We start from the raw sequence: 27618 nt of genomic DNA, 5'->3' as shown, positions 1-27618 counted from the left end.
TGCCAGGGAGAGGAGAGCCTCACCCAAGGGGGAGGCAATAATGAGAACTATGGACCAGAACATGGGAGGAGACCAGAGGGAGTAGAACCACTCTCCAATTGGGTAAGGGTTATCTATTTTTTATTTTTGCTTAGGGGAGGGTTGTATGTTTTTTCTATTGGGCACAGGGGAGGGTAGTGTGTTTTTTCCCTGGTTTACATTCACCCTTTGTATTTTTTACTGTATTATTTATTCCATCCAAGCCAAATTTCCTCATCTGCTTGCGTGCGCCTCCCCTATATCAAGGTGCACTATGCTTTTCCGTGCTAACTACACCACAGGTCAATAGTCTACCAGTCTAACTGTCTATCCTGCCCTTTATCCATCATTTTCCATATAAGCGAAGAGGCCAGGTGCATCATTGCGCATGAAAGAACAGTGAAGACATGAGACATGGAGCGCAAAAATCTCCTCCATTGATCTTTTATAAGGACAATACAAGTATCCCACCCAGACTAGCATACAACACCACAATGCAATTAATAATTGTATTATTGTTTTCCGTGCTACTAGAGGCTGTAAAATGCAGTGAAAATGTCATTTGAATAACGGAGCAAAAGCACTGTGATTTGAACATTTCATTCCATTTGGATCAGATGTGGGTCTACTCTCAACTGGCTGTACTTCTCATAGCCAGTCTGGCTGTACTTCTTATACTGAGATGCGCTGTCTGCTTCAGATCTTCATTCTCCCAAGTCGTCCTATAATATTGTGGCCACATATGTTCCTAGCAGGCCCAGTTATTCAGGAAAACTTAACAAGCTCTGTCTCCTCCAAGATCCGAGCAGCTATTCCTTGCGTACCTAGAACCTAACGCTTCAAAATAACCGTAATATTTGTAATTTAACTTTTAAAACAGATTACCTTTTGTGTGTGGCATAAACACAAGCAGTCACAATGTTTTAATCTGATTAGGTTACTTCAAAAGTCTCTTGTAGGCTATTTGCGCACAGTCGTCCAAAATATAATTCCAGCATCCAAACTGTGCAGTGGGCCATTTGATGAATGGAAAGAGAAATATCTACAGTTGAAGTCGGAAGTTTACATACACTTAGGTTGGAGTCATTAAAACTCGTTTTTCATCCACTCCACAAATGTCTTGTTAACAAACTATAGTTTTGGCAAGTTTTGCATGACACAAGTAATTTTTACAACAATTGTTTACAGACAGATTATTTCACATGTAACTCACTATATCACAATTCCAGTGGGTCAGAAGTTTACATACTCTAAATTGACTGTGCCTTTAAACAGCTTGGAAAATTCCCGAAAATGATGTCATGGCTTTAGAAGCTTCTGATAGGCTAATTTACGTCATTTGAGTCAATTGGAGGTGTACCTGTGGATGTATTTCAAGGCCTACTTTCAAACTCAGTGCCTCTTTGCTTGACATTGTGGGACAATCAAAAGAAATCAGCCAAGACCTCAGAAAAGAATTGTAGACCTCCACAAGTCTGGTTCATCCTTGGGAGCAATTTCCAAATGCCTGAAGGTACCACGTTCATCTGTACAAACAATAGTACGCAAGTATGAACACCATCGGACCACGCAGCCATCACACCACTCAGGAAGGAGATGCGTTCTGTGTCCTAGAGATGAACGTACTTTGGTGTGAAAAGTGCATATCAATCCCAGAACAACAGAAAAGGACCTTGTGAAGATGCTGGAGGAAACAGCTACAAAAGTATCTATATCCACAGTAAAACGAGTCCTATATCGACATAACCTGAAAGGCCACATAGCAAGGAAGAAGCCACTGCTCCAAAACCGCCATAAAAAGCCAGACTACGGTTTGCAACTGCACATGGGGACAAAGATCATTATTTTTGGAGCAATGTCCTCTGGTCTGATGTAACAAAAATAGAACTGTTTGGTCATACTGACCATCGTTATATTTGGAGGAAAAAGGCAGGACGCTTGCCTTCCGAAGAACACCATCCCAACCGTGAAGCACGGGGGTGGCAGCATCATGTTGTGCTTTGCTGCACGAGGGACTGGTGCACTTCACAAAATAGATGGCATCATGAGGAAGGAAAATGATGTGGATATATTGAAGCAACATCTCAAGACATCAGTCAGGAAGTTAAAGCTTGGTCACAAATAGGTCTTCCAAATGGACAATGACCCCAAGCATACTTCCAAAGTTGTGGCAAAATGGCTTAAGGACAACAAAGTCAAGGTGTTGGAGTGGCCATCACAAAGCCCTGACCTCAATCGTATAGAAAATGTGTGGGCAGAACTGAAAAAGCGTGTGCGAGCGAGGAGGCCCACAAACCTGACTCAGTTACACCAGCTCTGTCAGGAGAAATGGGCCAAAATTCACCCTACTTATTGTGGGAAGCTTGTGGAAGGCTACCCGAAAAATTTGACCCAAGTTAAACAATTTAAAGGCAATGCTAACAAATACTAATTGAGTGTATGTAAACTTCTGACCCACTAGGAATGTGATGAAAGAAATAAAAGCTGAAATAAATAATTCTCTCTACTATTATTCTGACATTTCACATTCTTAGAATAAAGTGGTGATCCTAACTGACCTAAGACAGGGAATGTTTACTAGGATTAAATGTCAGGAATTGTGAAAACTGTATTACAAAACTTCCAAAAAGTGTCATGTCATTGTCAAGCCAAGCCTTCAATATTGGGTAGGCCTACAAGGTAGGGAGGGATGTAGCCTTATTTTCTGTTTGTGAGATTAACATTGTTTATTTGATTGTGGTGTTGAAAACGCAAACCATGATGTTGAAGCACCCGAAGTCGGTATGCTTTGCTTATTGTTTATGTCGGGCATTGGCATAGAAACCTGTCGGTGGAAACGTCATTGCATATATTTGATATGATTATTTAAAAACATTTTATATCTGATTTCTACGTAGCTGATCATTGTCTGCAGCCAGCTCTGATCAAAGTGTAATGAAACAGGCAGGGAGAGTTAGCTTGTCAGCAAACCCTCATCCTTCTGGCCCGTATAGACATCTACCTTTCAGTCATTTAGCAGACAGTCTTATCCAGAGCAACTTACAGTAGTGAGAGCATACGTTTTCATAGTGGTCCCACATGGGAATTGCACCAACTATCCTGGCGTTGCAAACGCAATGCTCTACCAACTCAGCCACATGCGGGACAATTGAGCCCCTGCGTGGCATCGACTGTGCCACAAAAGAACGGCAAAGTCGATATTCACGTTTATTTGTGGTCATAAACATTATTTGAAGTTAATTCTATGAGGCGGGAAGGTGTGCAATTATTTTTATAGTACAGAGGAAGGATCATGTGAAAATATGTTTTACATTGGGGAGGGGATTTTTTTATGACACCTCAAGTTAGACCAACGAATGAAATCTAACTACAGTCTGTTCAGTTTTCCCCTATATTAGTTTAGCGATGGTGTATCGCCACGCGCATTTATTTTTATTTTTTTTACATTTCTGCCGGGCTGCGCTTTCAAGATCAGAGTGACACTTTACAACATCAGATTGTCCAAGAAACCTCCAAGGTAACTAGCTAGCTAGCTTGTAATCCTAGAAGTGTAGCCAACCCTATTCAGAGATGCATGCCTCAGGCAGACAACCACCCGCACTGCTAAAAAAATCCTAGCGGAAACACTGCTGTTTGAATGTATCTTCAATATATCTACTAGCCTAATATATTCACACTCCCAGTCTATAAAAAAAGTAGTAAACCAATTTAACCGTCTTGCTAAAAGGTGCTAGAACAAAGTTCTCATTTGACCAAGTTGAATGTATTGTATTTTGTCTTATACTGCAGTGAACAACCGCAAACATTTGCACCCAGGTATGCCAAGTTTTGAAATGGAGCTTTTTAGACTTTCCAGAGAAAAGTGACCATAGAGTGTGGAATCATTTGGAGCGGTGAAGTTTACTGTGACACCCTGCTACATGTGAGGCCTTGGCAGCACCCAAACACTTGATTGATGAGAAAATGGCGCTGAATTTAATGCCTCTCCAAGTGGGCCAGAAACAGACTCACTACGCATGCTCTGTGCATGGCGTCAGCATGGGAGAAAAATATGGCCACAAATTGAAAGTGGAAGAAAAAATGTGTGTACCTTGAACTTTCCCCAAATTCATTTTGTAAATACAATTTGCAGGATGCTTGCACTGCAGAAAGAACTAGGTTCCCAGTTGTAAAAAAATGTATTAAAAAAACAAGAGCGGGGACTTTCTCCATGACAGATGTTAAGTGGAGCAAGGCTGATTTTCCCTTTTAGCTCCACCTGGTCCTGTCCCAGATGTCTCCGGATGTACCTGTCTGTATAACCTGAGGATACAGCTTTATTTACCCTGTCAACCTCTCTCTCTGAATCAAACACCCAAACTCCACTAGCTCTCTCTGCTCTGCTGAGCCAAACGCTATTTACCCATTCAGCGGAGATGTTCATTGTATTTCCAGTGATGTGGGCAAATGGCATTTTTTATATAAGTTTGTATTTTACCTTTCATGACTAGGCAGAGAGCAGAGTGTTGTCTGGAGTTCAGTTGTAAAGTTATTGATGGTAAAGCTACTTGGTTTGAACCCAAGTTATCTGCGTGAGACAAGACTGGGTTAGCATGTTGAGCTAAAGCCTAGGAATTAACTTGGGGAGCAAATACAATACTTTAGGTCTCAGGACATTGGAAGAGACAGAGAAAGAGAGAGAGAGACAGAGAGTGAGAGATAGACAGAGAGAAAAGTAGACAGAGAAAGAGCCAGACATAACCAGACAGAGAGAAGGAAACCAACAGAGACAACACAGACAACCAGGGTGCTGATGGGAAAAATAATCCTGCAGTTGTATGAGGATGTGGAATGAGGAAGTACCCCCCAGCGGGCGGAACTTTGGGAGAGAATAAATGCCAGCGTTCCAAACAGACCCGGACCAGTATTAATCTCCTTGATAGCCTTGGAGCCCAGCGCGCATTAGAGGAAATAGCATGCTAAGCCACAGAGCCATTCAATCTTCCCCTGGCCGGTCCCTCTGAGCTGCCTGCTACAAAGCCAAGACGACCAAGGCCCAGTACAATAAGGAGTGATGGAGTGGGGCCCTAGCTACACAGCAAAAAATCCATCCACTGAACACGTTTACATCTTAATCAGATCACACAATATAGCAGGTGTTGAAACAGGAAGGGGGAGCTAGAGGGGGACGCGATTAACTGTGACACATGAAGGGAGAGGGTGTTGGAGAAAGAGGGAGGGGGAGAGACAGGGAAAGAGAGCGAAGCAGAGAGAGCGAGGTAGAGAGAGGGGAGAGACAGAGGGCATTTTATGTTATCACTGCTTTAGAGGCTGCTTATCGATGTTTAAAAAGGCTCTAGATCAGATTTCCAGGCTTTAATTCGAGCAGCATTGATTCAAGGTTGGATGCACACCATACCGGGTATTTGATGGTATTGAAATAATGGAAAATGTGTTCAAAGCCATTGTAAAGAGGATTACAGTTATTCTCCCTTATCAGAGGGGTGACATTGTTTTAAAAGCCCAAATCCAAAGGGTCAGGTGGGTTATGGAAATGCTATGTTTACTGATTTTGCATAACTGACCAATACCAGACTGGGTATTGAATCTGGGTCGTCTGCATGGCTCAAAACCATGTTAGCCAGCGAGCTAAAGTCTATATATGAGCTCTGGGTGTTAGCAAGGTCCTTCAAATCTCAGGCGAGGTCTGTGTTATTCACCGAACCACCTACAGTACATTTGCAAAGTACTACCTAACCTCCCTAAAACACCCTACAAGGCAGGATGAGATTTATTTCCTCTTTAGTTAACAGGTCGAGTTACGCTCTGCAGCCATGGGTCTCCGCTCGGAGAAAAATTGAAATCTCATGTTTTTCTAATATTCTCCAGACAAAGTCATCCATCTTTTAATCTGTTCTGAAGTGCAGTAAGGGCAGTATCAGCCAGGCTCCAACAACACACTGCAATCTCAAGGTTTTACTATAAGTATGACAGATGAAGAGTCCTACAGTACTGTACTTTACACACGTATGCCACTAGGAGAAGAATGCAGGGGGAGAGGAGAGGAGAGGAGAGGAGAGGAGAGGAGAGGAGAGGAGAGGAGAAAAGAGAAGATGAGAAAAGAGGAGCGAACAGAACAGATGAGAACAGAACAGATGAGTACAGAACAGAACAGATGAGAACAGAACAGATGAGAAGTGATAAGAACAGATGAGAAGAGAACAGAAAATATGAGAACAGAACATACGAGAACAGAACAGATGAGAACATAAAAGAACAGATGAGAAGAGAACAAAACAGATGAGAAGATAACAGAACAAAACAAAACAGTTATAACTATTTGTTAAAAATTCAAAAAGCACAGGAGGGATGTGTGTCCTCTATGAGGAAAGACTACAGTAGTCCTGTCAGGGATATTGCTATGCTGTGTGTGAGTTAGCCTGATGCTTGTTAGTCTCAGGGGTGTAAAGAGGAGTCAGAGTTCAAGAGAGGTGTCATAAAGAGGGATCAGAGGTCAAAGAGTGGTGAGAGGTCATGAGGGAGGGTCAGAGAGTCAGCACTAATGGACCAAAGCATCAGCCACACTGAAACACACACACACACACACACACACACACACACACACACACACACACACACACACACACACACACATCCCTGAAGGTGACACTATGCCAGTATGATCTGTATGCCAGTATGCTCTGTGTGTGTCCCAGTGCTCACATGAAAATGGGAGTGTGTGTGTATGTCTGTGTTTGTGTATATGTCACTGACTTCAACATAGCTGCCTGACCGCACCACCATCATAGCTGCCTGACCCCACCATTAATATAGCTGCCTGACCCCACCACTACCATAGCTGCCTGACCCCACTATTAACATAGCTGCCTGACCCCACCATTAATATAGCTGCCTGACCCCCCCATTAACATACCTGCCTGACCCCACCACCACCATAGCTGCCTGACCCCACCACCACCATAGCTGCCTGACCCCACCTCCACCATAGCTGCCTGACCCCACCACCACCATAGCTGCCTGACCCCACCATTAACATAGCTGCCTGACCCCACCATTAATATAGCTGCCTGACCCCAACACTACCATAGCTGCCTGACCCCACCACCACCATAGCTGCCTGACCCCACCATTAATATAGCTGCCTGACCCCAACACTACCATAGCTGCCTGACCCCACCATCACCATAGCTGCCTGACCCCACCACTACCATAGCTGCCTGACCCCACCATTTTACATTTTTACATTTGACATTTTAGTCATTTAGCAGACGCTCTTATCCAGAGCGACTTACAGTAATGAATACATACATTTCATACGTTTCATATCATGCATTTTTTATTTTTTATTTTTGTACCACCATCAATACAGCTGCCTGACCCCACCACCACCATAGCTGCCTGACCCCACCATTAATATAGAAGCCTGACCCCAACATTAACATAGCTGCCTGACCCCACCATTAACATAGCTGCCTGACCCTACCATTAAAATAGCTGCCTGACCCCCCCACCACCATAGCTGCCTGAGCCCACCATTAACATAGCTGCCTGACCCACCATTAAAATAGCTGCCTGACCCCCCCACCACCATAGCTGCCTGACCACACCATTAATATAGCTGCCTGACCCCACCACCACCATAGCTGCCTGACCCCATCATTAATATAGCTGCCTGACCCCACCATTAACAGAGCTGCCTGACCCCACCATTAACATAGCTGCCTGACCCCCCCACCACCATAGCTGCCTGACTCCACCATTAATATAGCTGCCTGACCCCATCATTAACATAGCTGCCTGACCCCACCACCACCATAGCTGCCTGACCCCACCATTAACATAGCTGCCTGACCCCACCACCACCATAGCTGCCTGACCCCACCACCACCACCATAGCTGCTTGACCCCACCACCACCATAGCTGCCTGACCCCACCATTAATATAGCTGCCTGACCCCACCACCACCATAGCTGCCTGACCCCACCATTAACATTGCTGCCTGACCCCACCACCACCATAGCTGCCTGACCCCACCACCACCATAGCTGCCTGACCCCACCATTAACATAGCTGCCTGACCCCACCATTAACATAGCTGCCTGACCCCACCACCACCATAGCTGCCTGACCCCACCATTAATATAGCTGCTTGACCCCACCATTAACATAGCTGCCTGACCCCACCACCACCATAGCTGCCTGACCCCACCATTAATATAGCTGCCTGACCCCACCACCACCATAGCTGCCTGACCCCACCACCACCATAGCTGACTGACCCCACCACCACCATTGCTGCCTGACCCCACCACCACCATAGCTGCCTGACCCCACCATTAATATAGCTGCTTGACCCCACCATTATTATAGTGCCTGACCCCACCACCACCATAGCTGCCTGACCCCACCATTAACATAGCTGCCTGACCCCACCACTACCATAGCTGCCTGACCCCACCATTAATATAGCTGCTTGACCCATCCATTAACATAGCTGCCTGACCCCACCACCACCATAGCTGCCTGACCCCAGCATTAATATAGCTGCCTGACCCCACCACCACCATAGCTGCCTGACCCCACCACCACCATAGCTGCCTGACCCCACCACCACCATAGCTGCCTGACACCACCATTCATATAGCTGCCTGACCCCACCATTAACAGAGCTGCCTGACCCCACCATTAACATAGCTGCCTGACCCCCCCACCACCATAGCTGCCTGACTCCACCATTAATATAGCTGCCTGACCCCATCATTAACATAGCTGCCTGACCCCACCACCACCATAGCTGCCTGACCCCACCATTAACATAGCTGCCTGACCCCACCACCACCATAGCTGCCTGACCCCACCACCACCACCATAGCTGCTTGACCCCACCACCACCATAGCTGCCTGACCCCACCATTAATATAGCTGCCTGACCCCACCACCACCATAGCTGCCTGACCCCACCATTAACATTGCTGCCTGACCCCACCACCACCATAGCTGCCTGACCCCACCACCACCATAGCTGCCTGACCCCACCATTAACATAGCTGCCAGACCCCACCATTAACATAGCTGCCTGACCCCACCACCACCATAGCTGCCTGACCCCACCATTAATATAGCTGCTTGACCCCACCATTAACATAGCTGCCTGACCCCACCACCACCATAGCTGCCTGACCCCACCATTAATATAGCTGCCTGACCCCACCACCACCATAGCTGCCTGACCCCACCACCACCATAGCTGACTGACCCCACCACCACCATTGCTGCCTGACCCCACCACCACCATAGCTGCCTGACCCCACCATTAATATAGCTGCTTGACCCCACCATTATTATAGTGCCTGACCCCACCACCACCATAGCTGCCTGACCCCACCATTAACATAGCTGCCTGACCCCACCACTACCATAGCTGCCTGACCCCACCATTAATATAGCTGCTTGACCCATCCATTAACATAGCTGCCTGACCCCACCACCACCATAGCTGCCTGACCCCAGCATTAATATAGCTGCCTGACCCCACCACCACCATAGCTGCCTGACCCCACCACCACCATAGCTGCCTGACCCCACCACCACCATAGCTGCCTGACACCACCATTCATATAGCTGCTTGACCCCACCATTAACATAGCTGCCTGACACCACCATTAACATAGCTGCCTGACCCCACCACCACCACCATAGCTGCCTGACCCCACCATTAATATAGCGCCTGACCCCACCATTAATATAGCTGCCTGACCCCACCACCACCATAGCTGCCTGACCCCACCACCACCATAGCTGCCTGACCCCACCATTAACATAGCTGCCTGACCCCACCACCACCATAGTTGCCTGACCCCACCACCACCATAGCTGCCTGACCCCACCATTAACATAGCTGCCTGACCCCACCATTAATATTGCTGCCTGACCCCACCACCACCATAGCTGCCTGATCCCAGCATTAATATAGCTGCCTGACCCCACCACCACCATAGCTGCCTGACCCCACCACCACCATAGCTGCCTGACCCCACCATTCATATAGCTGCTTGACCCCACCATTAACATAGCTGCCTGACCCCACCATTAACATAGCTGCCTGACTCCACCACCACCATAGCTGCCTGACCCCACCACCACCATAGCTGCCTGACCCCACCATTAACATAGCTGCCTGACCCCACCACTACCATAGCTGCCTGACCCCACCATTAATATAGCTGCTTGACCCCACCACCACCATAGCTGCCTGACCCCACCATTAATATAGTGCCTGACCCCACCATTAATATAGCTGCCTGACCCCACCACTACCATAGCTGCCTGACCCCACCACTACCATAGCTGCCTGACCTCACTATTAACATAGCTGCCTGACCCCACCATTAACATAGCTGCCTGACCCCACCACCACCATAGCTGCCTGACCCCACCACTACCATAGCTGCCTGACCTCACCACCACCATAGCTGCCTGACCCCACCACCACCATAGCTGCCTGACCCCACCACCATAGCTGCCTGACCCCACTATTAACATAGCTGCCTGACCCCACCACCACCATAGCTGCCTGACCCCACCATTAATATAGCTGCCTGACCCCACCATTAACATAGCTGCCTTACCCCACCACTACCATAGCTGCCTGACCCCACTATTAACATAGCTGCCTGACCCCACTATTAACATAGCTGCCTGACCCTACCACCACCATAGCTGCCTGACCCCACCATTAACATGACCCCACCACTACCATAGCTACCTGACCCCACCACCACCATAGCTGCCTGACCCCACCATTAACATAGCTGCCTGACCCCACCATTAACATAGCTGCCAAAACCCCACCATTAACATAGCTGCCTGACCCTACCACCACCATAGCTGCCTGACCCCACCATTAACATGACCCCACCACTACCATAGCTGCCTGACCCTACCACCACCATAGCTGCCTGACCCCACCACTACCATAGCTGCCTGACCCCACCATTAATATAGCTGCCTGACCCCACCATTAACATAGCTGCTTGACCCCACCACCACCACCATAGCTGCCTGACCCCAACACTGGCCTATGTCTCTACATTAGTGATTGGGTCCGCTGATTTTCATACCTGGACAGAAACCAAAATCTGCTGAAGAAAACCAAGATCCAGACCATGCTAATCCAACATGTTGAATTCATGAGTAAAAGATTTAACCTCAATAAAGTGGGAACTCAATTTTGCTCTCTTACAGGGTTCATGCCCTCTCACACCTCCTTCCTCCCACCCACACATACACTTAACCCCCTACCTGGAGACATAGAACGTTAATCAGCGCAGGAAAGACAGAGTGAGTGTGTGTGAGAGAAAGAAAGAGAGAGAGAGAGAGAGAAGGAGGAGTAGGAGGAAGACGAGGCAGGTAAAGGTCACACGACATCTGGCTGTGTCCTGCAGGTGTGCCAGCGGGGCGTCTCTTTCTCTCTCTCTCTCTCTCACTCTCTCTCTCTCTCACTCTCTCGCTCTCTTTCACTCATTAGTTAGTACTGGTTCCCTACCGCTGAGGGAGAAAGGAAATAAAAGCAACATCTTTATTTAAAAGGGAGTGTGTCACTAAACTTAGAGAGACTGTACTGTAGTGTTGATAGAGCAACATACACAGCAAATGTGTGTGTGTTAAAATCTCGGTGTTTTCGGTAAAAAGTGTACATCTGCATTGCTTGATCGTTGGGGTTTTAGGCTGGGGAATGTGTCAGCATGAAATTGACGCCATCTGCAGTGAATAAATGAAGTGTTAACCAGGTGGTGATGTTGTTACTGTGTTGAGTTTATTTCCTTTAACTAGCTGAATGAAAAAAACTAAGGAGGGGTATCATTATCATATTTCCCATCATGCTTTGTTGCGGGTTGCTTTTTAGAATAGTTGTAATATCTATGTTTCCGCATGCACATTGATCGATTAACTGATCTTATACTACACAAAGATACATATTTTTTTCACTAATCCAATCTGTAAGTGGTTGGACGTATCTCACCCGTTATTGAGATGGTTGTTCCAGTTTAGATGGCTTAGGTAGTCTCGTTCATCAATCTTCCAAACCTTGGAAATCATTCTACGGCACGTCTACTCCCTCACCGGCATTCGACATCACCAGTTGATTCCTTATTACGCACACCTGCCACCATTGTTACAAGACTCACCTGGACTCCATCACCTTCCTGATTATCTTACCTACACAGTTGAAGTTGGAAGTTTACATACACTTAGGTTGGAGTCATTAAAACTCGTTTTTCAACCACTCCACAAATTTCTTGTTAACAAACTGTAGTTTTGGCAAGCCGGTTAGGACATCTACTTTGTGCATGACACAAGTAATTTTATCAACAATTGTTTACAGACAGATTATTTCACATACAACTCACTGTATCACAATTGCAGTGGGTCAGAAGTTTACATACACTAAGTTGACTGTGCCTTTAAACAGCTTGGAAAATTCCCGAAATGTATGTCATGGCTTTAGAAGCTTCTGATAGGCTAATTGATATAATTTGAGTCAATTGGAGGTGTACCTGTGGATGTATTTCAAGGCCTACCTTCAAACTCAGTGCCTCTTACCTTGACATCATGGGAAAATCAAAAGAAATTGTAGACCTCCACAAGTCTGGTTCATCCTTGGGAGCAATTTCCAACACCTGAAGGTATCACGTTCATCAGTACAAACAATAGTCCGCAAGTATACACACCATGGGACCACACAGCCGTCATACCGCTCAGGAAGGAGACGCGTTCTGTCTCCTCAAGATGAATGTACCTTGGTGCGAAAAGTGCAAATCAATCCCAGAACAACAGCATAGGACCTTGTGAAGATGCTGGAGGAAACAGCTACAAAAGTATCTATATCCACAGTAAAACGAGTCCTATATCGACATAACCTGAAAGGCCGTTCAGCAAGGAAGAAGCCACTTCTCCAAAACCGCCATAAAAAAGCCAGACTACGGTTTGCAACTGCACATGGGGACAAAGATCATTCTTTTTGGAGAAATGTCCTCTGGTCTGATGTAACAAAAATAGAACTGTTTGGCCATAATGACCATTGTTATGTTTGGAGAAAAAAGGGGGAAGCTTGCAAGCCGAAGAACACCATCCCAACCGTGAAGCACGGGGGTGGCAGCATCATGTTGTGGGGGTGCATTGCTGCACGAGGGACTGGTGCACTTCACAAAATAGATGGCATCATGAGGGAGGAAAATTATGTGCATATATTGAAGCAACATCTCAAGACATCAGTCAGGAAGTTAAAGCTTGGTCACAAATGGGTCTTCCAAATGGAGCATACTTCCAAAGTTGTGAAAAAATGGCTTAAGGACAACAAAGTCAAGGTATTGGAGTGGCCATCAAAAAGCCCTGACCTCAATACTATAGAAAATTTGTGGGCAGAACTGAAAAAGCGTGTGCGAGCAAGGAGGCCTACAAACCTGACTCAGTTACACCAGCTCTGTCAGGAGGAATGGGCCAAAATTCCCCCAACTTATTGTGGGAAGCTTGTGGAAGCCTACCCGAAATGTTTGAGCCAAGTTAAACAATTTAAAGGCAATGCTACCAAATAATAATTGAGTGTATGTGAACTTCTGACCCACTGGGAATGTGATGAAAGAAATAAAAGTTGAAATAAATCATTCTCTCTACTATTATTCTGACATTTCACATTCTTAAAATAAAGTGGTGATCCTAGGATTACATGTCAGGAATTGTGAAAAACTTAATTTAAATGTTTGTAAACTTCTGACTTCAACTGTATCTGTCACTCCCTATGGTTCTTTCCCCAGGTGTTATTGTTTCTGTTCCTGTGTTTTATGTCTGTACGCTACTCATGTTTCTTGTTTCATTCCATGTTCTGTTATTTATTAAATTCACTCCCTGTACTATTCTTAACGTACATGTTACATTCTAGCTCTGTCTGGATTCCAATAGGAATTATATAACTCTTTGTAAACCAACAAAATATGACTTGCTGATGTGGCATGAAAACCAGGAGTTTCAGACCACTCTGTTAGGGTAAACCTATGTTGTTGAAGTATGGTATAGTAAAAAAAAAGCATTATAATGCCATAAACAATAAAATAATCACTTGGTGAAGGCTACAGGACTGAAAGCCAATGAAAGCAAAAATCATGTCTCTGTCACTAGCGTACACAGTCATGGGTGGTACAGGTACTGCTAAAATTCACTCGAAAGGCACCCTGGGATATAAATATGCAAATAAGGCTTTACACCGTACAGTGTTAAACCAACACCCAAAAATGGGTTACTGTAACACCACAGGTGTTAATTCCCTAACACTGAGAAAGTTTTAAGAATTTACCCATGGTGTTTATTAACACTTTAAAAAGTGTTAGTTCAACACTATTTTGATGGGTCACATATACACACTAAGAAAGTGTTACATTTAACACTGTGGGTGTTAAAATTCTGATCTCAAATTTGCTGTGTATGTTGTTTACTCTCCAGAGCTGGCTACACTTGGTGATGGGCAACAGGTACACACACTGTGGCAAGTTAGCTGAATTACTATAGCAACACACTTATTTTTTATATATACAGTATATATATTTTTTTGTGTCATTTCTATTTAGAGACAAAGTAAGCATCTCTTTTGAAGCTCATGGAGTTGAGATGTGAAATACTAAGTCTCTTGGCTTTGAAATAGAAATGCCTATTATCCACTTCAGATGATTTGATTGCTTTAACCATAAGTCAGTGAACATGGTGGAATTGTAGCTAAATAACACACGGCGGCTTGATTTCCATTGCAGCATAAGTATCAATAACTGATTTGCTATGGCCTGTGAGCAAAGGCAGGTTGTTAAACACCAGGTCTGACACGCTCAGTGCCCCAAGCTGTCCACAGACACATTAAAGAATGAAATAAGCTTGTGTGTGCATGTATGTATGTGTGTGTGTGAGAGAGAGAGAGAGAGAGAGAGAGAGAGAGAGAATGAGAAAGAGAGAGAGATTAAATAAATAGCTCAGTTTAAAGAACCCAGGTTAAAAACTGTTAAGTGGTTAGAACTCAAACAGAGAAAGAGAGAGAAAGGGAGAGAGAGCTTAAATAGCCCATGCACAGCCAGCTTAAAGAACCCAGGTTTAAAACAGCTACGTGGTTAGAACTCAGAGAGACAGCGAGAGAAAAGGGGTAGACACAGACAGAGAGAGGGTGGTGAATGGTAATTAAGACTTGATTATTCTCTTGTATTTTCAGCTCATGGCTATAGTCTAGTCCTGGAGCATCGTACTAGATCAGTGCCTTGTGCTGCACCAGGTGGCAGTCAAATGTGCTAACACTGCTCAGGTGTGACACACACACACACACACACACACACACACACACACACACACACACACACACACACACACACACACACACACACACACACACACACACACACACCTGTGCCTTCCCTTGCCTCTGTGTTGGATCTAATTAGGGATAGAGAAGTAAGTGAAGCTCACTGCGTTCACACCTGACATGGTCCATCAGCGTTTCCTCCTTCTCTGCGGCAGATATTCTAATGCAAACAAATAGAACATCAGAAAATCATCAACATGTTCTCAATATAAAATCAGAGTTAATATGAATGTTTGTTGCGGCAGTGAGACCACGGTTCGGAAAACATCACAGTGTCAGCTGTAGGGCAGGACGGTAGGAGGGTAACTGTTGGGCAGCGGTGCACCGTTTCCTGTATGGGCTCATGCCGCCGGTAAGCTCCTGGTAACCCCTGGTGGAGCCGGTTCTGGCGAGTGAGCCGGCGCTAAGTCACCAGCGGGCGGTGGGATGAAGGGAGGATGATGGCTCAGAATGAGAATAGCATAGCAGAGAGGATGGTAGGGTTTGCTTGCTCCCCTGCCCTCTCTCTCTCTCTCTCTGGGCAGGACTTCTCTCAGATCCTGCTCAATCTGATAGGGAATATGTGTGTGTGTGTGTGTGTGTGTGTGTGTGTGTGTGTGTGTGTGTGTGTGTGTGTGTGTGTGTGTGTGTGTGTGTGTGTGTGTGTGTGTGTGTGTGTGTGTGTGTGTGTGTGTGTGTATGCAGTCATCTGTTTCTGTGTGTGTTATGGACAGTTAAACAGAGCTCTGATAAAAGCCTGCAGGCAGATGCCCTGAATATGAATAGAAAATAGAAAACATGCACAGTGCATAAACTCCCCATCCAGGTCACGATTACCTAACCTAGATGTCAAACTGACATCCAGGACTGAACATAACTCTATAAAACCACTAGATTACTCATCATGACCAATCCACTACACTGAATTGAACATTACATTATTAGCCCAGGAAATAAAACACTTACATACATGCCAATTCTGAGGGCACTTCTTCCAAGGATCCTACGTGGCGAGTAGTAATCTTCGGATCAGCATCTAATAGCTAGCTAACAGGACTAAACCATGTGGCTTTAGAGTGGAGAAGGGGGATTCTCATACTGTGATGATCAGTACAGTGTTTCCTCAACTCGTAAAGACTTGGTAAAGAGCTAGAGATAACTCTCAACAAGACACAGTTAGCGCCAGAGGACATAATAACTAGTTCATAATATGGAGAGTAGCGTTGCACAGTATACCGAAACTTCGTTATTGTTTTGTTATGAGAACATAAAAAGCGGTTGGATACTAGAATTTCTGTCAAATGTGTCTCACGTCGTATATTGATTGAGAGGAACAAATCTGTCTATCAGCACAGCCGACGTCCCCGAGCACACCGTTCATTTATTTTGCTTCCTCCACTTACTCCTTGCTAGAGCTCGCTATCTAGACCATCCTGACGAGGAACAACATCACTGGGAGTCTGGGCTGCATCATGTAAGTTCCATGCTTATGCTGCACAGAAGCTAACACTCTTGAATAATGCACCACGTCATGTAGAAAGTTTGAAACTGTTCATTCTGGTTCTCAGAACAATGTCCATTCAGGCTTGAACACTTTACAACGCAAGAAGATACAGGTAGCTTCCAGCTTTGTAGGCTAACTTTCCTTGCTAGCTTACAGCTGAAGCTGACATCAATTCACTACCCTAGTACTTCGTTTGTGATAATATGCAAACCATAACACAAAATATGCAGATTTTCACAACTTTATTCATTTACTTAATCATGAGGCTACAGATGAAAAGCAATCTGTTTCCCTTACATGTTGGGACTTTTTTTATAATACTGATCAACAAAATTTTCATAGAAATAGCAATGTCTTATTTTATAAAAGTGTGCGCTGTCTCTTTACCCAGCTTTGCATGCGGAGCCAGTTGATTCGGTGAAGGAGACATGAGGCAGAGATACTTTCTACCAGTATCTCTGTGTGAGGGAGATGATCAAGTGAATGAATGAATATTATATATTAATAGTATATATTAATAGTATATTTTGCGTTACGGTCCCTAATGGAAGGGAAACAGATTGCTTTTTATCTGTAGCCCCACGAAGCCTGTCAAAACAAGCTCAACAACTCAATGCGTGCACACACTCCTATTGAATATGCATTCACCTGTATTGAGAATAGGCCTAGGCTACATCTTGATTTACCTAGTTTATAAATAGATTTACCATTCAAATATGTTATTATCAGTATGTTACTATGTAGTTACATTGTTAAAAACAAATTAAATGGATTGTATTATTGGATAATTGATTAATTGATGCATACATGTGTCATATGCGTCGTAATGATGAGACCAAAACGCAGCGGGTGCAGTGCTCATATTTTATTTTAATAAACGTGAACACAAACGACGACGAAAACAGTCCTGTAAGGCTACACAGCTATACATAGAAACAACCACCCACAAACACAAGAGAAAATAAACCCACTTAAATATGGCCTCCAATTAGAAGCAACGACAACCAAGCAAGCTTCTAATTGGAGGTCGTTCCCAAAACGAACATAGAAATAGACAAACTAGAAAACCCACATAGAAATAGAAAACATAGAACATAAACCAAAAACCCCAAAACACACTAAACAAACACACCCCTGCCACGTCCTGACCAAACTACAATAACAAATAACCCCTTTTACTGGTCAAGACGTGACAGTACCCCCCCCAAAGGTGCAGACCCCGGATGCACCTGAAACAAAAACTAACAAAACAATAACCCCAAAATAAAGGGAGGGAAGGGAGGGTGGCCACCGTCACCGACGGTTCCTGTGCTACACCCCCCCTTCCCAAACCTCCCCCCACGGAGGTGACTCTGGCTCCGGGCTTAATCCCCACTCTAACCTGTCCACCCCTGCTGAAGGCTCAGGGCTGTAGCCCACCACTGAAGGCTCTGGACCGACTCTGGCTGCGCCGGACTGTAGGCCGTCGCCGGAAGCACTGGACGGGGCACTGTCGCCGGAAGCTCTAGACGGGGCACTGTCGCCGGAAGCTCTAGACGGGGCACTGTCGCCGGAAGCTCTAGACGGGGCACTGTCACCGGAAGCTCTAGACGGGGCACTGTCGCCGGAAGCTCTAGACGGGGACTGCACACTGAAGGCCTGATGCGTGGGACTGGCTTTGGAGGCGCCAGACCAGTGACACGCACCACAGGGCTAGTGAGAGGAGCAGGAACAGGACATACTGGACTGGGCAGGCGCACTCAAGGCCTGGTGCGTGGGACTGGCTTTGGAGGCGCCAGAATAGGGATGCGCACCACTGGGCTAGTGCGAGGAGCAGGAACAGGACGTACTGGCCTGGGTAGGCGCACTGGAGGCCTGGTGCGTGGGGTTGGCTTTGGAGGTGCCAGACTGGTGACACGCACCACTCAGCTAGTGCGAGTAGCAGGAACAGGGTAAACTGGACCCTGGAGATGCACTGGAGGTCTGGAGCATACGGCCTGCACAACCCTTCCTGGCTGAGTGCTCACCATAGCCTGGCCATACTGAGGAGCTTTCACCGATTGCACCGGCCTTTGAATGCGTCTAGACAATACAGTGCGCATTTCCGCATAGCTCGGTGCTTTCTCGATCCGTTGCTCCCCATAATAAGCACGAGGAGTTGGTTCAGGCCTATTGCCTGACTTACTCCAACTCCCCGTGTGCCCCCCCAATTTGTTTTGGGGGGGTGCCTCCTCACCTCCACCTGCTTCCCCGGCAGGCTGTTGCAATAGTCCAATAGCTGTTCCCAAGTCCAGTCAATTCTTGCCTCCAATTCCTCCAGTGACCAGGATGCCATCACCTCCCGAGCACGCCGCTTACTCCACTCCTGGTGCTGCTCCCTTCCACGCTGCTTGGTCCGTTGGTGGTGGGGGGTTCTGTCATATGCGTCGTAATAATGGGACCAAAACGCAGCGGGTGCAGTGCTCATCTTCTTTTATTTTAATAAACGTGAACACTTAACAAAAATAACAAACAACGATGAAAACAGTCCTGTAAGGCTACACAGCTATATATAGAAACAACCACCCACAAACACAAGACAAAATAAACCCACTTAAATATGGCCTCCAATTAGAAGCAACGACAACCAGCTGCTTCTAATTGGAGGTCGTTCCCAAAACTAACATAGAAATAGACAAACTAGAAAACCCACGTAGAAATAGAAAACATAGAACATAAACCAAAAACCCCGAAACACATTAAACAAACACACCCCTGCCACGTCCTGACCCAACTACAATAACAAATAACCCCTTTTACTGGTCAGGACGTGACAACATGGCTTTCTCTGAAAAAATAATACATACTGAACTCAAAAGACGCCTAACGATTAAACAGCATTAGCTGAGTTTATCTGTCTGGATCAAGTGCCATTCTGTGACGTTGGCTCATACGCCTTCTTTTTTTTGCCGTGGTATCGTTTTGGTATCATTTTGGTATTGAGCATGGTGATGGTATCGAGTATCGTGATGCTAAATCTGGTATCGAAGTTACAATTCTGGTATCGTGACAACACTAACGGAGAGCCAAAGCTAAGCCTACAGCACCATGGTATAACATTAACAATATGACTGCAATAGGGATAGAAATAGCTGCACATTATTTAATGCTTCCATATAGACCCTTTTCTGTGTTTGCAAACATAGCAAGATGGTGGAAGAACACGGGGAGTTCTTATAGAAGGCTAGCAAAAAAAGCCTCTATTTACATGTTGCTTATGAGTGCATTTCACACTACTTTTGGATTATAATTAGATTGTAAGGCTCATATGAATGTCCTGTTAAATATAATGTTTGTGTCATCATCACAAATCAACTGCATTATACTTAAAGAATTCAACTTCAACCAGTAAAATGTCTCTTTGGCTAGAAAGTTATTTTGTTTGGAAGTAATACAAATGTTGAATGGGCGCAGATGGCAATGGCTTTCTTACTGCAGTCAAGAGTTGCGCACATCTGTACGTGACGTCAATTTGGGTCTATAGTTCATTACAACATTTTGACCAGAAGGCTATATTGGGCCTTGACTCCAACCCAGTGAGTTTGAAGTCCAAAAATACAGAACTGCTTACAGTGTGCAAACCCCACAAAACTAGCTGGTTTAACACTGCTGCAGCACAAAATAAAGTGAATTCATTACATAGCTTTTCAGAGCGTTGGATGGTCTGAAATGAAGAACTCAGCAGCAACATCAAGGCCTGAGAAGCGTCCTTATGCTCTCCCAGCCTGGCTCAGACAGAGATATATTCAGCACAGAAAAAGCTGACACATCCACACACAGAACAGAAGTTAACACTATAGGCATAAAGTACTGTAAATAAACACAGGAAACTCTAGAGGATTTGCATTTGGGCTGGTTTGAATCCCAGAGCCGACTATGTGAAAAATGTGTTGATGTGCCCTTGAGGAAACCACCTAACCCTAATTGCTCCTATAAGTCGCTCTGGATAAGAGTGTCTGCTAAATGACTAGAACACTACATTTACATTGTATGATAATGTTAACATGATTCCAAAAGTCTACTACTGGTCAGAAACAACAGACAATGGAAAAGAAACACACTCAGAGTACAGTACAAGCAGAAAACGAAAGAAAAGTTTTGTTTCAGTAGTTTTAGATGTTAGTACAATACAAGTAGCTGTCCTTCAATTGTCATTAGCAATAAACGATCTGAGAACAACACTTATTTCTTAGAGTTTCACCACAGAGAGGAACAACATCACAACAAGCTGCAGTTGTTTCAGATCACAGCATGCGATGGAGAATGGAAACTGCACCTCAAACTGAAGCACATAGATCTGTCTGTGTCTGTGTCTGTGTCTCTGTGTGTGTGTGTGTGTGTGTGTGTGTGTGTGTGTGTGTGTGTGTGTGTGTGTGTGTGTGTGTGTGTGTGTGTGTGTGTGTGTGTGCGTGCGTGCGTGCGTATGTGTGTGTGTGTGAGCCTTTGTGTGACTGACAGCTCAGATATATGCAGCTTTATGCATTTACCTCTGGGGTGCACTTACCCGATGGATCACCCTCTCCATGCATCTCTTTCACCATAATTCCAGGTAAATTTACGTCTTTTAGACCCTGGAATAGCAGCAGTATTTCCATTCCTCAATAGCAGCCATCAATTATAATGCAGTGGCTACACACTTAGAAAATAAGGTCCCTCAAGGGTTCTTTGGAAGGGTGATGGTCCTATGTGGGACCATAATGACTCAAAGCACCCTTTGAGGCCTTCAATGGTTCTTTGCAGTTCAGAAAAGGGTTGTTTCCTCTTTTAGTGATACTTCAAATGTAGGGACGGTGGCTCATATGAATATTTTGGCGTGTGGTTTGCTCTGCTCACATCTTTTTTGTGCAACTGTGATTGAGAGTGTCATTCCAGTTTATCTAATCTGCCGTGTTATGCAAGTACATGTTTAATATGACAATGGCCAGTGACGGTTCATTTTGAACAAATCACATATGCCCTGGTGTCAATTGAGAACACTTGATTAAATCAGTGGTTCTCAATTCTCTCCCCAGCGACCCCCAGCTTTTCCAGAGCTAGACAGTAAAAAGTGAAACTTATTTTTATGGTAACTTACTGGCAGCCAGTTAACTGTTACTCACTGTAAAAAAAAGTTACAGTATGTTACCATAAATTCCAAAGTAACTTTGCTTTAACAGTATATTATTGTAAAGAAAGCACTTCTTTACAGTAATGTACTGATAAAGCAAAGTTTCTTTGGAATTTGTAACCATAGCAGAACCCTTTTTTGTGCTTCATGGAACCTTTTATTGATGGTTCTTCATAGAACCCTAAAATGTTATTTAACTAGACAAGTCAGTTAAGAACAAGTTCTTATTTACAATGACGGCCTACCCCGGCCAAACCTGGACAATGCTAGGCCAATTGTGCGCTGCCCTATGGGACTCCCAATCACAGCCGGATGTGATGCAGGCTGGATTCAAACCAGGGACTGCAGCGTTGCCTCTTGCACTGAGATGCAGTGCCTTAGACCGCTGCTTCACTCGATAGCCCATTCCAAGTTTCATTTAGAACCTTATGAGCGTGGTTCTTTATAGAACCTTCAAAAAAAGGTTCTATATAGCACCGAAAAGGGATCCACTATGGCTACATCCAAATAACCATTATTTGGTACTATATAGTATACAAATATCCATCTGATAATCACACGCTGCTATTTATTGTTGACAAGCAGATGTCACTAATGTGCATCGTGAAATGATAATGAAGCTCAGAGTAATTAACTATTTTTCGGCACAATTTGATGAAAGCTCCGAAGCATTCAGAAAGCCAATGTTTCCCATGACTAGTTCTTTGTAGATCCTTTAAAATAACTATAAAGGATTTTTTTATTCTGGTTATCCATATTATATTGGTAAAATTACATTGGTTTTATTATTTGTTGAATCAGGTGTGCTATCTCTGGAACAGCTGGGGGTCCCTGAGGAGAGAATTGAGAACTACTGACTCAATCAACCATTCTCAGTTGACAGAAGGCCATACATGAGTATTTCACAAAATACTGTCACAGTAACCGTAAACATATATAAAATAGAATGGCATAACACAACAGATTAGATAAACTGGAATGACACTCACTCAGTGTCATTGTACAAAATGAGCTGTACACAAACCACACCCCAGGATATTATAATGAGCCACCGCCCCTACATTAAAAGAGAAAAGAACCCTTTTGTGAATGGCAAAGAACCATTGAAGGCCTAAAAGGGTTCTTTGAGATCTATCACCATTTGCAAAGAACCCTTGAGGAACCCTCTTGTCTTACTGTGTAGCAGGGTTCTAGATACAAACTATACAGTACCAGTCAAAAGATTGGACACACCTACTAATTCAATTATATTTCTACTATTTTCTACATTGTAGAATAATAGTGAAGACATCAAAATTATGAAATAACACATATGGAGTCATGCAGTAACCAAAAAACTGTTAAACAAATCAAAATATATTTTATATTTGAGATACTTCAAAGTAGCCACCCTTTGCCTTGACAGCTTTGCTAATGCTTGGCATTCTCTCAACCAGCTTCATGAGGTAGTCACCTGGAATGCATTTCAATTAACAGGTGCACCTTGTTAAAAGTGAATTTGTGGAACTTTTTTCCTTCGTAATGCGTTTGAGCCAATCAGTTCTGTTGTGACAAGGTAGGGGTGGTATACAGAAGATAGCCATATTTGGTAAAAGACCAAGTCCATATTATGGCAAGAACAGCTCAAATAAGCAAAGAGAAACGACAGCCCATCATTACTTTAAGACATGAAGGTCAGTTAATCTGGACAATGTCAAGAACTTCTAAAATGTCTTCAAGTGCAGTCTCAAAAAACAGCAAGCGCCATGATGAAACTGGCTCTCATGAGGAATGCCACAGGAAAGGAAGACTCAGAGGTACCTCTGCTGCAGAGGATAAGTTCATCAGAGTTACCAGCCTCAGAAATTGCAGCCCAAATAAATGCTTCACAAAGTTCAAGTAACAGACACATCTCAACATCAACAGTTCAGAGGAGACTGAACCTTCATGGCTCAGTTGGTAGAGCATGGTGTGTGCAACGCCTGGGTTGTGGGTTCGATTCCCACGAGGGGCCAGTACAAAAATGCATGAAATGAAATGTATGCATTCAGTACTGTCAGTCGCTCTGGATAAGAGCGTCTGCTAAATGACTAAAACAAAAACGTCAAATTGTTGCAAAGAAACCACTACTAAAGGACACCAATAAGAAGATGACACATGCTTGGGCGAAGAAACACATGCAATGGACATTAGACCGGTGGAAATCTGTCCTTTGGTCTGAATTGTCCAAATTTTAGATTTTTTATTCCAACCACTGTGTCTTTGTGAGACGCAGAGTAGATGAACGGATGATCTCTGCATGTGTGGTTCCCACCGTGAAGCATGAAGGAGGAGGTGTGGGGATACTTTGCTAGTGACACTGTCAGCCATTTATTTAGAATTCAGTGCACACTTAACCAGCATGGCTACCACAGCATTCTGCAGTGATACGCCATCCCATCACATTTGCGCTTAGTGGGACTATCATATTTTTTTCGACAGGACAATGACCCAACACACCTCCAGGCTGTGTAAGGGCTATTTGACCAAGAAAGAGAGTGATGGAGTGCTGCATCAGATAACCTGGCCTCCACAATCACCCGACCTCAACCCAATTGAGATGGTTTGGGATGAGTTGGACCAGAGAGTGAAGGAAAAGCAGCCAACAAGTGCTCAGCATATGTGGAACTCCTTCAAGATTGTTGGAAGAGCATTCCTCATGAAGCTGGTTGAGAGAATGTCAAGAGTGTGTAAAGCTGTCATCAAGGCAAAGGGTGGCTATTTGAAGAATCTCAAATATAAAATATATCGATTTGTTTAACACTTTTTTGTTACTACATGATTCAATGTGTAATTTCATAGTTTTGATGTCTTCGCTATTATTCTACAATGTAGAAAATAGTAAAAATAAAGAAAATGCCAAAAGTGTGCAATGCTGTCATCAAGGCAAAAAAAACAGAGGGGGAAAATTATATTCTAAAAAATATATTTATATGTTTATATATATTTACGAGGTATGTATCCACAAAAAAAGAAAACACAAAAAAGTGGCTGCTTTGAAGAATCTCAAATATGTGACCATTTCAGGAAGCTAGGCGTATGTTGCAGGTCACTACTTCACAGGAGAGCCGTTTGAACGTAAACTACATTTTTTTTATCAAAATGCATTTTTTGGAAGAAATGCCTTCTCGAACATGTGAACCTTCATGTCCCTTAATTGGGCAGCAGGTAGCCTAGTGGTTCGAGTATTGGGCCAGTAACTGAAAGGTTGCTAGATCTAATCCCCGAGATGACAAGGTAAACTCTGTCGTTCTGCCCCTGAACAAGGCAGTTAACTCACTGTTCCTAGCCCGTCATTGTAAATAAGAATTTGTTCTTAACTGACTTTCCTAGGTAAATAAATGTTAATAATAACAAACTTTTATGTCATCTGTAAATATGAATAAAATTGTTAAATTATGAGCCTAGTTGGTTAAGCCAAAGAAAAAGCCTGCAACCGTCCTGCTAGCCATGATTGGCTGACATAATGAGTGGTCTGCCATATAGCGTGCTTCTGTCAATTTGAGCTGGTCAGTATGTCTAGTTAATTCTGTCTAGCGCGGCTTTTTAATGTATCGTGTATTAAAACTGCATAAGTGTTGCTCTCCACTTTCTGGAGGACTGAGTTTTGAAATCAGTGGAATTCGAGTATGATAGCTAAGGAGATGGAGAAAAAACCTGTTTGCGGATTACATCTTCAAACTAAGGGCATCCATGGCATCCGACAGGAGACACGTCCAACCATGAATGATGTATACGGGTCTAGCTAGCTACATTTTCAGATATTACACATTTCTAATGTTGACAGAAAGAGCCATTTGCTTGGCTAGCTATAGCGTAATGTTAGCTAGCTAACATTGAACCTGGTTGGTTAGCTACCTGCAGATTCCTGCAGGGTAGGAAATCAAATCAAATGTAATTTGTCACATGCGCTGAACACAACCTTACAATGACATGCTGACTTACAAGCCCTTAACCAACAATGCAGTTTAAAGAAGTAACAAATAATTAAAGAGCAGCAGTAAAATAACAATAGCGAGGCTATACACAGGGGGTACCGTTACAGAGTCAATGTGCGGGGACACCGTTTAGTCAAGGTAATTGAGTTAATATATACATGTAGTTAAGAGTTATTAAAGTCATTTATGCATGTATAATAACAGAGAGTAGCAGCAGCGTAAAAGAGGGGGGGGCAATGCAAATAATCTGGGTAGCCATTTGATTAGATGTTCAGTAGTCTTATGGCTTGGGGGTAGAAGCTGTTTAGAAGCCTCTTGGACCTAGACTTGGCGCTCCGGTACCGCTTGCCATGAGGTAGCAGAGAAAACATTCTATGACTAGGGTGGCTTTAGTCTTTGACAATTTTTAGGGCCTTCCTCTGACACTGCCTGGTATAGAGGTCCTGGATGGCAGGAAGCTTGGCGCCAATAATGTCCTGGGCCGTACATACTACCCTCTGTAGTGCCTTGCGGTCAGATGCCAAGCAGTTGCCATACCAGGAAGTGATGCAACCAGTCAGGATGCTCTCGATGGTGCAGCTGTATAACCTTTTGAGGATCTGAAGACCCATGCCAAATCTTTTCAGTCTCCTGAGGGGAAATAGGTTTTGTCGTGCCCTCTTCACGGCTGTCTTGGTGTGCTTGGACCATGTTAGTTTATTGGTGATGTGGACTCCAAGGAACTTGAAGCTCTCAACCTGCTCCATTACAGCCCAGTCAATGAGAATTGGGGGCATGCTCGGTCCTCCTTTTCCTGTAGTCCACAATCATCTCCTTAGTCTTGATCACGTTGAGGGAGAGGTTGTTGTCCTGGCACCCAATGGCCAGGTCTCTGACCTCATCCCTATATGCTGCCTCATCGTTGTTGGAGATCAGGCCTACCACTGTCATCAGCAAACTTAATGATGTTGGAGTCGTGCCTGGCCGTGTAGTCATGAATGAATAGTGAACATCATGAGTTGTGATTATGGTGCATTGTTAACCTAGCTAGTTAATTAACGTTATGTGTATGGCCTTATTTTTCGTATCTCAGAGGCATTTGCTTAGCTAGTGTCATGACGTTGACCTGATGGGGGAGGTTTATGACCCCCATAAATACCTTTCCCCTTTTTTCTCTCTCTACTCTCCCGATGTGACTATTGAAAATCTCTTTGTTAACATGAAGATTCTGGTGACATCAAAAGATGAGAAACGGAACCATATTTCGGTAATCCAAGCAGTTGAAAATATATGTTGGTACTTAATGAATATGATCTTAGATCAGTTGTTGTCTGAGACATTATTACTAATGACAGGATGACATAAACTGTATCTTGGAAAGTCGACACATTCTAGTTATCAGATTAACATGGAATTGTTGTGCAAAGATGAAATTTCATTTTAGGTTCTTAATGAGAGAACGGTTTGTCAAAAGAACACCACTCTGCTCACTCAGAGGCCCCGCCCAAGTGAACAGACATGGGTTGTAAACTATGAAACGCCCTTCTTTCACCACTATATAAACCCGTTTACAAAAATGTAACTTCCTGTTCCAAGGACGTGTGGACTTGAGGTCCCCACATTGAAAGGACAAAGATCACCTACAGAACTAAGCCAACCTCA

The 27618-nt window shown here is 44.3% G+C and overlaps 1 protein-coding gene across 5 annotated transcripts in view; it reads right to left on the bottom strand.

Moving 5' to 3' along the window:
• The window catches only part of ca10a (carbonic anhydrase Xa), a 321877-nt gene that overhangs the window by 130923 nt on the left and 163336 nt on the right, over positions 1-27618 (bottom strand). For 3 of the 5 annotated variants that reach the window (XM_029764666.1, XM_029764668.1, XM_029764667.1), the window contains one exon: positions 15529-15573. The exons of the other annotated variants lie outside the window; for them this stretch is intronic. In XM_029764666.1, the coding sequence (XP_029620526.1) occupies positions 15529-15573 (45 nt within the window). The remainder of the gene's footprint in view (positions 1-15528; positions 15574-27618) is intronic. 5 annotated transcript variants of the gene reach the window in all.

Source organism: Salmo trutta, chromosome 10 (genome assembly GCF_901001165.1).
Source record: "Salmo trutta chromosome 10, fSalTru1.1, whole genome shotgun sequence".
NCBI lineage: Eukaryota > Metazoa > Chordata > Actinopteri > Salmoniformes > Salmonidae > Salmo > Salmo trutta.
This window is presented reverse-complemented; position numbering and strand designations above follow the sequence as displayed.